This window comes from Diabrotica undecimpunctata, chromosome 2 (genome assembly GCF_040954645.1).
Source record: "Diabrotica undecimpunctata isolate CICGRU chromosome 2, icDiaUnde3, whole genome shotgun sequence".
In the NCBI taxonomy this organism is placed as follows: domain Eukaryota; kingdom Metazoa; phylum Arthropoda; class Insecta; order Coleoptera; family Chrysomelidae; genus Diabrotica; species Diabrotica undecimpunctata.
In genome coordinates, this window is record NC_092804.1 from 144,802,976 (window position 1) to 144,816,488 (window position 13,513).

General features: G+C 31.3%; 2 protein-coding genes and 1 long non-coding RNA gene across 3 annotated transcripts in view; 2 read left to right on the top strand and 1 right to left on the bottom strand.

Moving 5' to 3' along the window:
- LOC140434997 (uncharacterized) overlaps positions 1–13,513 on the top strand; it is a 244,720-nt gene that overhangs the window by 110,263 nt on the left and 120,944 nt on the right. The gene's annotated exons all lie outside the window — the stretch shown is intronic.
- On the top strand, positions 510–7,196 carry elm (calcineurin like EF-hand protein 1 elm). The gene is made up of 3 exons (XM_072523642.1): positions 510–742; positions 1,213–1,479; positions 6,865–7,196. The coding sequence occupies exons 1-3, from the start codon at positions 676–678 to the stop codon at positions 7,101–7,103; spliced, it is 573 nt and encodes a 190-aa protein (XP_072379743.1). The 5' UTR covers positions 510–675; the 3' UTR covers positions 7,104–7,196.
- Positions 11,415–13,513, bottom strand: part of Sec23 (transport protein Sec23) — a 29,151-nt gene continuing 27,052 nt past the window's right edge. The window contains exon 11 of the mRNA XM_072523643.1: positions 11,415–11,691. Within this exon, the coding sequence (XP_072379744.1) occupies positions 11,602–11,691 (90 nt within the window). The 3' untranslated portion in view covers positions 11,415–11,601. The remainder of the gene's footprint in view (positions 11,692–13,513) is intronic.

The following is a 13,513-nucleotide window of genomic DNA, read 5'->3' on the forward strand; positions in this document are numbered from 1 at the left end:
TTCATCCAAGTACACTTGTATCTATTCTTTGCTTGCATCAACAGCAACACTTGTATCCAAGATCCAAGTTAAGTAGGACGCTGGCCAACTTCCTTGGATCCAAGTAGTGTAGTATTGTAAAATTAAAATGGCGTTGGTGTCGAAAAATCGAAAACGAGAAGTAAACACAAAAAGAAAATGGTCTGAAAGGGAGAGTGTTAGATTCATGGAGTTAAACGAAGCTGAGGAAGCATTATGGAATGTACGGATAAAGTAATATAAAAATAAGGATGCTAGAAGTGCGCCATTTTTTCTTTTCTATTCCTTTCTTCTGGATTTCAAGCTCATGTATCAACAACCACTAGAACACCTTCCACAATCACTTCCGCCATCTTTACAATGGTTATTTGAGGTACAAGTACACTTGTATAAGTCCACTTCGTCCAAGTTGGAATCCAATGATTCTGGGATCGTGTCAACCCGCCTTAACTCAACGTGTGACACTGACATTTTAGATAATTTATTGAATTTATGTACGATCATCTGTGCATAGGTCAAACGTCAAAGTATAAAGTCTTTATGTTTTGTTAGTTTGGTTGTTTGCAGAGTGTTTGGTATTATTCTTTAGCAATATACTGTGGTTTAGTGTTAATACCGTTTCCATCTTTTCTCAATAAATAAAATACTTATATAAACATGGGAAATAGATCGTCGCTACTCTTACGCGAAGAAGAAATAGCACAAATCCAGAATGAAACTGGATGTAAGTTTGCTAGATTTTTACCTATATCTTATTAATTGGCAATAAAATAACTTGGAGGAACTTGTTTGTCATTAAGGAGCATAATTTAAGTATTTTCTATGTTAAACCAAAGAATATAGACGCTTAGTTAAACTACTATCTCCTTGCCTTATCTTCTGCTACTTACAAATGAATGTTTGAATATCTGAAAGTGTTCAAATCCAAATAGGGAATTCACGACGGCAATCTCTCCTAGAACCAATTCCAGGATATGTTCAAAATAAATATTGAACAATAGTTTAGAGAATACAGGACACTGTAAAGTTTTTTTAATTGCAATTATTTGGTATAATTTATAGATATTTTTTAATACAACTTAAATGCAGTTTAATGCAACTTAAAAGTGTAAATTATAATTATTAAATGGATAGTAGTATTCATACACCATTTATGATAATTTATAACTTTCATTTTCTTTTCTATACTTTTAGTTACACCCAATCAGATTGAAAGGTTGTATTCAAGATTTACTTCATTGGATAGAGGTGATTGTGGAACATTAAGTAGAGATGACTTTTTACGAATACCTGAGTTGGCTATAAATCCCCTTGGGGAACGCATTGTAAATTCTTTTTTCCAAGGAGATGACTTTAATGATAGAGTCAATTTTAGACAATTCATGCAAGTCCTTGCTCACTTTATACCTATCAAAAAGAATAAAGAAAATAGATTGAATACAAGAGAAGAAAAATTAAGGTGTAAGTTGTTATTATTACTTGTTATCCATAAATTTTAATTTTGTATATCAATAGTGTCATCCCCAACAAACAGCACCAATACCCATACTAAAATATTAAATATGTTAATTTATTGTAGAAAATGAGTAATTTTGAAATATTTCATTGTTTGTCATATTGGAAAACTAACAATCAAACTGGAATAATCACTTGTAAAATATAAAAGGGTTTTTTCTGCTCCTATATTAAAAATAATATTATCTCAGGGTTTGTATACTGCTAAAAATCAAAGATTATTTCTGCTTCATTTCATAGAAAATCCATTTTTATTTCAAAAAATTTAAAATATTTCTCTCACATACACTTACATCTCTTTAAATTTGTTACGAAATTCGACATTAATAATCACTTTATGGAATAAAAATTAAACTATAACAAGTGGTTGTTGTGTTGTTACATTACTTTACGTCTCATAATCTAAAAAATCTTGGATTTGACCCTCTACTCAAGCACTCTATTTTTTTATCATTTTAAAACACTATAGAACAGTTTGATAATAGTAGTATTAGTATCTTTATTAGAATGTGATCAGCATCACATCAGATTTTGTAAAAAGAGTCTCAAAAATATAGCAATAATTGTTTGACACATCTGGTGCCATTTGTACCATAAGGTATGTGTCTAAGACATTAAATTTACTTGTAATAAAAAGGAGGCAGAAACAAAGCTAAGGAGGTGAATAGCTGTGTAATGTCAGGTAAGAAGAATAATACCAAATACAAACAGTATTGTAATGAACAGAGAAAGAATGATAATAAGGACCGAAAATGATTAGACATACATGAAAAATATCATGCACAAAAATGTTACCATTCCAAGATTATTGTTTTGTTTTGGGTATAAGGTACACACATGGGTGTGTGTCAGTCAACATTTTTGGTATTCATTTTCAGCAGGATTTTTGAGAGTTAAAAGTGTTCAGTAATAATTCTGTAGATAACATGTCTCTGTAAAATTCAAAGGATTGTCTCTAATAATGAAGAAATCATGTTTTCTCTCTCAGTTTTTTGTCCACTTTCCATAAATCGTCAGTTATCATACCATAAGTATTTTCTAAACACTTAAATTATTTTTCTAACAAAGTGAATTTCAATTCAATTATATTAGTGTTTAAATGAGAATGATTTTAAAGTAAATAATGATCCTGTAAAATATCTGTATATATCGTTAATGACTGTATTTTTTAACGAATTTCTTTATTTCACATTTTTATACATTACTATTTAGATGGTTAATCTTAAAATATTTCTCTTCCCCACACACACACAAAAGCACATAAAACTGCATGTCGTTTCATAGGATTTGAAAAATTACAAGTACAACTTATCAATAATCATTAGAGATTTAGAGGTTAAATATAATTTTATAGTATGCTTTTTTCAAGGACTTTTATTACTATTATTTATAATGTAAGCCCTTGTAAGAAAGATAAAACCTCATAATTTCGATACTCAAACCTCAATAATTTAGTAGTTGGATTGATATTAATATTTTTAGTGTATTTATCATTTAACTATACTAAAATTCAATAAGCTATGCAGGAGACATAAACATTAGCAGGTGTAGGTCTCTAACAGGACCGCATTTTAGATTATCTTTTAGTTTTGCCAGTATTATCTTTTATTTGTACGAAATTTATATTTTAATTTTGCAAAAATGCAAGACAAACAATCTGTTTGTTTTTAGTTGATATCTGACAATAGGAACCATTTATATGCGAAAATGCCAAAAAATTATTTTTTTTATCTCAAAACGGCCAACAAATTTTGTATGCAGGGTGTTTACAAAAAATATAAGTTTTATTTATAATTTTTGTTATAGTTGTTTGTACGATTCCGAAAAGTTTAAATATTGCAAAACGGATAGTTTTTTGGAATAAAAATACAGAGTAATTCATAATCCATTTGAGGCCAGCGTAAATATATGACAGAGATTGAGATCTCAGCTACTTTTAAACATTATTCTGATGAATTGGATAATATGTCACTATCATCAAAATTTATAACAACTGGTTCAACATGTGCTTAAATTACATATTTCATTGTGTTCAGCTGCCCCATTTCCTTTTCTACTTCTCCTTCTTCTGCACTATAATTTTTAATACTTGCCCAGATGAGTTCTATGAAAAGATGATTGAAAGAAGCTGTACTTTAAGCATATGTACATCAAATTTTATATTTTTGAAACGAAGCCAATTTTCTACAATTTTCAAAAAATTGACCTGTCTCTGAATCTGGATCTGACCATCTCTTGTTGGTTATTACCTCAGACTTATTCGATCAAATGCTCAGAGGGCATTTGGAACAATCCCATTCTCGCTGCTAATGTGACAAATAATTAAGTCTTACTTTTTCCTAAAAATTTAAATATTTGTAACTTTTAAGATTTGAAGGAAAATTAAAATTACTTGAAGGATTTTTAATCCCGTTATTAATCCATCCAAAAAAGCTTGTTTGGATGATTTGAGTATAGTCTAACCAAATTTTAGATGTATGCTCAGCGTTCAACCATGTCTCATTCAGATAATAAATTTTGCACTTCTCTTCTCTAAAGTCCTTATCTGTTGAAGATATTCTTGTCGCCACATCACAATGTCGTCTCTGTCTAATAAAAGGGCGTTTTTTCCCCTGCGTTGATATTGAAAATTAACTTTTTTTTTAATATTCAATAAATTGTGGTTTTTATAGAATTTGACAAACCAGTATCATCATTCACCTCCTTTCCTATCCATGGTGAGTATTTCGTTTCTCATAAAAAAAATATGAACCTATCTTCTAATTGGATGTTTGGTCCATTTGATGATTAGTGTTATATTCCTTAATCACCGTAAATACATTTCGATCACAAACTCCAAATTTACTCGCCACTTTTTTTATAATATCTTCAACTACTTTTCGCTGGCCTGAACACGCAGGAATGAGGGAAGGTGGTCCAGTCGCACTATTCATAGCTGAAATGGACACGTATGGGGCATGGGCAGGTAAGGGTCACGGTCCGTGGACATATCTAGACCCGGAAGGAATAAACACAAGTCTTAAATTGAAAATAAGAAAAATTTTACAGGGGAAGGTTTAAAGATTCTGGTGAAAAAGTTTAAAGGCACATATTCTCTTTTATAATGTATTTGTATATTATTTATGAGCCTTTCAACTGTGCTATCCATATTAATGCATTATCATTAAACAATAAAATAACTGACTTAAGTTATTATGTTCAACTGGAAAATTTGACTTAGCGGTTAAGACAGACTTTTTTAAAATGTTCAAAAGTCTTTTTCAAAAGTCACTGCTGAATTTATTTTTAAATAAATCAATTATCCTCACACCGTGACACCACTGTAGCGTGATTAAATAAAACGAGCGGTTCGAATTTATATACATATATTTATTTATAAGTTTACAGTTCGGTACTCTCTTATCAACTAACTCACTCCTAAAAACGTTACATATATATATAACAAAGTTGCTATGTTCTAGAATATTCTGGCGTTGTCCCACCTCTAATTCGCCTACGTGACCGGTTATTCTCTCTCGCACTCGATACATCGCGGATGTTCTCGAAGGGTATTAGAGATGCAATGCAACCGTTACCTGGGCCATGCCAAAAGTATGTTCGTAACAATACTTTGATATATAAGCGGTATATAGGTGTTTATTCCAGTTGGTGTATTACATAAATTTGGTTAGTTTGCGAGATTATGTATTTTTCATAAAAAAATGACTTACCTAAGTGCTTGTGACCGCCTAGTCTAGATATGATATGGATGCAAATAAATGTTTCTAAAACTGAGAATTTGCAAATAAAGTGTTAATTAGTCTTAGAACTAAGAATATGTAAGAGAAAGTTGTTAGTACCACCTAAGACTAATTAAGCGAAAAAAAGTAAAAATGAAAAAAAAGTGCTAAGTCCAAATTCATAGAAAAATACCAAATAAATAAATATGAAAAATTATTCTAAGTTCGTTTATGAATTTAGAAAAATAATCTGAAATAGAAAAATAAAACAGCAATAATTACGAAATTATTCTAAGTTCAAATTCCCTGAAAATACAAAATAAATCAAATAAGAAAACTATTCTAAATACAATTAAATCCAAATTGTACTAAGTCTCGCTAGAGAACTTAGAAAAATCCTGAAATAAAAGGATAGCGGTTAGGTGCAATAAACAGAACAGAGTTTCTGGGACCTAAATCTACCAGAAGGTCTCTAATGCCAAGAGGGTTCTGCTGGATCCCTGTCCAGACCATAACGAATTTTTGGCCGTAGTGCATCTATATTTATATGAAATTAATTAGGTCAAGTGCTTCATGGCGCTCTCCCATTGGAGCTTGCACGACAGCCTATGCTTAATTTCGGCCAATACCATTGGCTCCAATTATGGTTGCAATTTGGCCAATCGTAAAGCCGGAATTGAGTTAGTGGCGACATACTAACCTGGGATTTTCTATTATTTCATATTTAAAAACATTTAAAATTATTTGTTTCACTTCAGCGCTAAGAGGACTACTTGTAGTTCGTTTTCGAGAAGGACTCCGTGTATTCTACTATTATCAACTAATTCATCAGCAGAATAAGTGGACGACATTCTCGTTTTCAGCAACAGTAATCACGTGTATAGTTTAAAGTCGTTATACAGATAAAAATAAATATTTAAGTAGTTTTAAAACGCACAAAAAAATAATTTTTACTAGTTCAATATTAACACCATAAACATAAATTGTCCTTTAACCATCAAAATGACAAAAACATTACTAAAAAATCGATTCAAAATACACTTCAATACCAAAATAGTAAATCTGGTCCGAGCCTGTATTAGTTGCCGCCGACGTCAAATAGCAATTTTTCCAGCAAAATAGAGATGGTTATTTAGTTTAGTTTTTGAATATTCTTAGACAATCGTTTAAATTATTAATTAATTTAATTAATATTATTATTTTTTCACCAACTATGTATTCAGTGATTACAATAATTTTTAATACTATGCAATCAAAACTAATAATCGAGAAAGGAAAAAAAATATAAAGTGGTCTTATATAGTAAGACCACTTTAATATTAACAATATTCAATAGTATCAGTATAACAATATTCAATAGATTCAATAGTAACAGTATAATATACTGTTACTATTGAAACGAGCAAATAAATTTTGAACATCTTTAACAATTAAAATATAATTGTATCGTTGTTTACACGCAATGAAACACTTATTGAAATTTAGTTTAGTTAAATGCTGTTCGAAAAGGGAAATACAGTTTTGTTTCTTTTTAAATCCTTAATAAATGTATATTTGTACTATCTTGATATATATGATAGTATGTGTTGGTTATATAGTACATATTTTTTAGTTGCATTCAAAATGTATGATCTTGATAACGATAATATGATCTCTAAAGATGAACTCCTTGCGATTTTGCATATGATGGTTGGAACAAATATAAGTGAGGAACAATTAAACAGTATTGCAGAAAGAACTATAGTCGAAGCTGATGAAGATGGTGACCAGATGATATCATTTGAAGAATTTTGTAAAGCGTTACAAAGGACAGATGTAGAACAAAAAATGAGCATAAGGTTCTTAAATTAGAGCTGTGTAGCTATAGATGTTTGTTTAGAGCTTCTAGATAATATGCATTTGTAAATATTTTGGGAATAGAGTTAATATATTTTGTTAGCCTTATGATTTTATTTAAAACCTTTTCTTACCTGACCTGTAAACACAAATCAATATGAATACATAGTATTAGTAAGATGGTATAGCTGCTACTTACTGTCACAATGTTTCTATTCTTTTCATGTAGATACGAGGTATGGCTATTAAATAAGACTCTCGCTGCTACAAGAAACAAACAGTAACGGGAAGTGAAGTTGGCAAATATCAGAAAATAATTAAATATACCAAGAAATCTGAAAATTACTAAAGAGAAAAAATTATATCATGTCAACAACAATGGAAAGGATCAAAAGAATATTGAAATGCCGCCAAGAGCGGCAAACATTCCAGCAAGAATGAAAGGCCTGGATGAGGATTATGTAACAGTCCAATAGCTTTGGGGTTCTGAAAATAACATCAATACCCAGCGGTCCACAGGGATATAACAAGTGGTACAAGTAAACGACATCCACGCCACAGACCCGTCTTACAAAATAAAAAAACTATCTGAAAAGTACATGATAGACTAAAAAATACCTTCAACGGAAGGAGTTGGTCGCTGTTCTTTTTTAATAGGATTTTCAGTGGCTGCAGTTCTCGTATTGTACGCGAAAGAAAACTAACCTGGCGTTTAATAAATTGAATCGAACCGAATCTTAATATTTAAAAAATTAAATATATGAGGATTGACAACACACCAACCTGAAAAATAGAAATAAACCGGAAACAAATAGAAATAATCAAATCATATACTTATTTGGGAATCAATGTCAATGATAAATGCGAAAACTCAACGAAAATGAAGATGTAGAAATGGAAAAACAGAAAAGCCTTCATTCAGATGCAGAAAATATTCAAGAGTAGCCTTTAAGCTCAATAGAAAAATAAGGCAACTTCGATGTTTATACACCCCAGTTCAAAAAAAGAAAGAGCAAACCCGAGATATGGCAGTTTTTTTTTGATTGCTCTATCTTGAAACTGTCTTATATTTTTTGAAGAGCGGCTAACTCAACTCCTTTTGCTCTAGTCGGAAGAAAAGTACTCTTTGTTTACAACATCCCTGTTTAAACAGTTTTCAATAATTTTGTTTGCTAAAATTTTTGTTAAAAACTTTGACCTTTCTCATAAGAGATTGGTTAATTTCAGCCCTTAATATTGTCGTAACAGTGATTTAAAAAAAGGACTATCTTACTTCTAGAGATCGTAGGAACTTTTTTTTCTAAAAGATGTGTTTTTACCCAGCTTTCCGAATATTTTTTGCCATCTAATGAACTAAATTCTACGGAGTTATTGTAGATGTTTATAAGCTTTAAAATTGTTATTTTTTAATTAATAAATCATTTTGTGTACATAAATGTAATCTTTTTAAACTTTTTTTCCCATAGGTAATTAATATACGTCTTAACAAAGAAAATAATCACCGGATTATTGAGATACATTCAATCAAATTATCTGGATTGGCCTTAGAAATTAGCTCATTTTTCAAAAAATCTTACAAACAAATTAAATTTCGCAAAAACTATTCAACCGATCTGGCACACTTTTGCGCACAATTCAAACACGATAAGTCCCTTAGGTTCAGGTACAGTTAAACAAATTTTAATTAATAATAAAAAAATTATTAACAAAATTCAAAATCAGCGATTTTGTTGTTCATTTTGCAACAACTTTTTTTTTATTAACCGATTTTAATTTAGCATATACCATTTTGTGTATCTTTTTTTTCTGAAAAAATTTCCCATGTCAAATCTCTAAGTAGGCAAGTTTTTAAGTTGCACTGCTGAACTGTGTCTATAAACAGTTGGAATGCTTAATTTACAACAGAATTAGTAGAATCATATTTTAATACCTATTGTGCAGGGTTCAGACCTAACCGTAGCTGCACAGATCAGATCATATCCCTAACAAAACATATTGAAGCAGGTTTTCAAAGAAAGCAAAAAACATCCGTTGCTTTCATTGACCTATCAGCTGCATACAATACTGTCTGGAGACAAAGACTAATCTCCAAACTAATCCGTGTCAAAGGGTAACTAAACTCATTGATAGAATGCTCACCAACAGACCGTTTCAAGTCACAATGGGCAACTTTAACATTGTCCAAATGAAGCTCAGCAATGAAGTGCCACTGTTTTGGCACCCTTATTGTTTAATCTAGACATCGCGGACCTACCTGGGACAACTTCGCAGAAATTTGGGCCATTGCAGCAAGACATGGATGTTATGGAAACAGTACTAACGGATGACCTTGCCGTTATTAGAGAATATTTTCGCAAATGGAGGTTATGGCCCAATGCAACGAAAACCGAAGTGTGCTGTTTCCATCTGAATAATGGCCAAGCCAACAAAAAACTCCCGTTTACTTAGAAAACAGTCTGCTCACTTATAACTTAACACCAAAATATCTTGGACTGACTCTGGATAGAACTAAATTTTAAAGAACACCTACAAAAAACGACAGCAAAACTGAAAACGCGAAATAATATAGTCCAAAAGCTATGTGGCACCACATGAGGGTCCTCAGCCTCCGTACTCAGGTCATCCGCTCTCGGACTTCTATACTCGGCGGCTGAATATGCTTCCCCGGTATGGCTCAATAGCAAACACACGAAGATTGATTATTGACACCTAATTAAACCAGACAATTCCACCGCCGAAACTGCGAAGAAGTCTCAGAGATATCAAAAAATTGAGGCTAACCATCAACTACCCATCCACCATAAGCTTGATATCGAAATAAACAGACTGCACTCCAGATATCCTCCATTATACATACATATACATAATTAGTCATTCTTCATATCTGCCCACGATAGTCTAAAATTCGCTTTTCTGTGGCATGTTGTACCGACTTGTTTCCTTATGTCATAGTCCCATCTTAAATGTGGACGTCTTTTTGGTCTCTTGACGCCTCTTGGATACGACAGTGTAATTCTAGTGGACCACCAGGTCAGTTCTTGTCGCTAAATGTCCCGCCCACTGCCACTTTAAAGATTTAATTTTATGGATTACATCAGTAACCATGGTTTTGTGTCTCACCCATTCTATTCTTTTTCGATCTCTCTTTGATATACCTAACATGCATCGCTCCATTGACCTTTGAGTTTCGATATTATCTCTTTCTGCAGTGTCTAAGTTTCGCAGCAGTATGTCATGATTGATAGTATACACTGATCGAATGCTTTTTTCTTCAGGTTGATTGGTATCTTCTCTTCGTCTGTTGATTTCTGGAAGTAAGGAGCCAGATTTATGTATTAATTGTCCCAGGTATACATATTCGTCTACTGTCTCAAGTGCAGTGTTGTTTATTATTAGATCTTGGACATCCACTAGCTCGTTGTACATGGTTTTTGTTTTTGTCAAGTTCATTTTTAGGCCAACTTGATTGCTAGCTGCATTTAGGTCGCTTATAAGTTCTTATAATATATCACCAAAGAGCTTTGGTCATATTGCGTCTCCTTGTCGGACGCCTCTGGTAGTGGGAAATTCTGGAGTGATTTCATAAATTTTTACCATAGCTTTTGCTTGTCTGTATATATTTGCTAAAGTTTCTATGTACGGTTTGTCAATGTCTTGGTTGGCCAAAGCTTCTATTACTGCCTTGAGATATCTAGAATCGAAAGCATTCTCGAAATCTATGAAAGTTAATGCTAGCGGTATTTCATATTCTTTAAATTTACTCATTAATTCTCGAAGTGCATGAATATGATCTATGGTACTGAAGCCAGCTTGTTCTCTCGGCTGTGCAGCATCTAATGCATTTATTAATCTGTTGTTGATGATATTTGTGAATATCTTGTATACGATTGGTAAGGTCTGTAATTTTTAATATCTTCTTTGCTACCTTTCTTATGTATATATCGTTAGTTTTATGAGCTATCCTATATAAACTAGTACATAATAATGTCCTCTTGTCTCTTTCCATTGTAAATATTGGTCTTGTGTAGTGTGGTGAAGAGCTTTCCCTTCTCGTTTTATTTAGCAGTTTGTTATTGGGTGATAATAGTATTTTTTAAAAGAATATGTCTTCAGGTTTGTTATATCCATAAACTGAAAATCTGCTTTTTTACATTCTACTTCCTCTGCAAACCAACATACAAGACTGCTTGTCACCAAAATGCTTTCATAAAATTATTTTTAATATTGCTTTTATAATAAATAACTTTTAATTGGGCAGAGTTCATTATCCTTGCAGTATTATAATCATAGTTTTGGAAACTTTTAATTGTTATAGAATAAATGCTATTTAAAATACAGGTATTATAATTTATTCTTTTAAAATTGCAAGGTCTGGAAAACACAAATTTATTGTATCACATTACCAAATATATATACTATCTATGGAATAAATATACAAAAAAATTAAGCTTAAAATATAATATAGAATCGAATTCAAAAATTGTATTATGTCAAATATTTCTAATTATATGTATTAGGCTGTAGACGAAACTGCCAATTTCTTTAGGTGGTCCATGAATACTTGAAGGGACACATCGTCAGTCAACACTGGAGCTCCAGAATCCTAAAAAATTAAAAATATGTAATTATTCATTCATTTGTGTATATGTTTATTTATATAATTATATAAATGTTTATTTATCTAATTTACTATTTTTTCTGGGAGTTAACATTAATTAAACTAAAGTGGTTAATTCTCAGTAAAAATAGTAAATTGAGTATTTTTAAAATTTCTTATTAAGATGACTACGTAATAACACTCGAAACATTTTGGCAAAACCAATGGACAGAGAGAAATCCCACCAATTTTTTACCGTACTATTCTAAAAAATACCAGGTTGGTGGTAATCGACAATTTATCAGATTTCTACTCTCAGATAAACTTTAGAAAGAAACACTGAAGTATGGCATAGATAATCACCACATGTTTATCAACTACAAGGACCCTATCACCCTATGACTCGGAAAATAGATGGGAGATGTTTACGACAATTAGAGACCTAAGAATACCAACTTAATGTTGGTACTACGTACACAAAAGAGTTCAACCCCAATCTATAAGCTTACAATATAAAATAGCAATTCATGAAAAAAGTAAACAACTTGTATCTTTGGCCCGAGCAACGATAATTTCATAATGTAAAATGTTTACATTATGAAAATATCGTTATAGTGTTTTGCAAATGATCTAGTTTTACCAGAAGAACTATAACTGTTTAAATAAATTAAAATATATTACAAATTTATAGGTAAAATTAGAAAATTAAGATTATTGTTTAAACAGACCTCAGTAAAACACAAAAAGAACTAAAAATTGATAATAGCAGAAAAAATGCAATTTTCGGGAATACTTACAAAAACTAGATGCAAGCCACTGACTACTCGGCTATAATGAGCTTACGAAGGCAGAACTATACAATTCTAACAGTAAGAACAAAAACAGGAAAATGGGCGAAAAGTCCACTAGAAAAAGCCGAAAAATTTTTAACACCTTAAAAAAGATTTTACGCCAAATGACCAAAAATACTCACTGCAAACTGAAGAAGATATTATTTCATAACTAGCAAAATCTTATCAACTAGAACTTCCTGAAAAAATATTCACAAAAAATGAAATTAAAAATATTATAAAAACATGGATCCAAAAACGGCCACAGGATACGAGCTTATTACTGGAAAAACTAAGCTTCAGCAACTCCCACAGAAAGGCTTCCAATTTCTGACACCGTTATATAATGAGCAATTTCTATAATGAGCACAATGGAAATTATCATAGATAACAATAATACTAAAGCAAGGAAAAGAACCAGAAAATGTACAGTTCTACCGTCTTATTAGTCTTCTTCCAGTGGTTTTCAAAATTTTTGAAAAGCTGACTTTTGATTTTGGCTAATGCCTATACTAGAACACAAAAAACTAATACCATCACACCAATTTGGGTTCATAAAACAACATTCAACAATAGAACAGTCGATGGTTCCATTTCATGAAAGGTTATCATTTTTACAGTATATACCGGGCAAACGATACAAATACGGGATAAAAATATTTAAGTTTTGTGGACAGGAGGATATACATTCAACATAAAAATCTACGCTGGAAAGCAAAGTAGACCAATTGATCAGCCTGTTTCCAGCCAAGTTGTAACAACCTCTTCTTAAAAGTGGTAGAACATTAGTAACGGACAACTACTATACAAGCGTTGGTTTAGCCCATTTACTCAACGATAATAATATTCATTTATAATCCAAAAGTGATCCTTAAAAATAAAAAAAAAAAAAAAAAATTTGAGAATCGATCGAGCAATCGAAGTGTAAACACGCTATCAGTTATAGCAATTAGTGATAATTGAATTTTTAATTTTACCAAGTTTAAAATAATTATTCA

Coding starts and splice junctions, on each gene's coding strand:
- elm (XM_072523642.1), top strand. CDS start 676: ATGGGAAATAGATCGTCGCTACTCTTACGCGAAGAAGAAATAGCACAA. Junction 743..1,212: donor AATCCAGAATGAAACTGGAT/GTAAGTTTGCTA, acceptor CTATACTTTTAG/TTACACCCAATCAGATTGAA. Junction 1,480..6,864: donor AAGAGAAGAAAAATTAAGGT/GTAAGTTGTTAT, acceptor CATATTTTTTAG/TTGCATTCAAAATGTATGAT.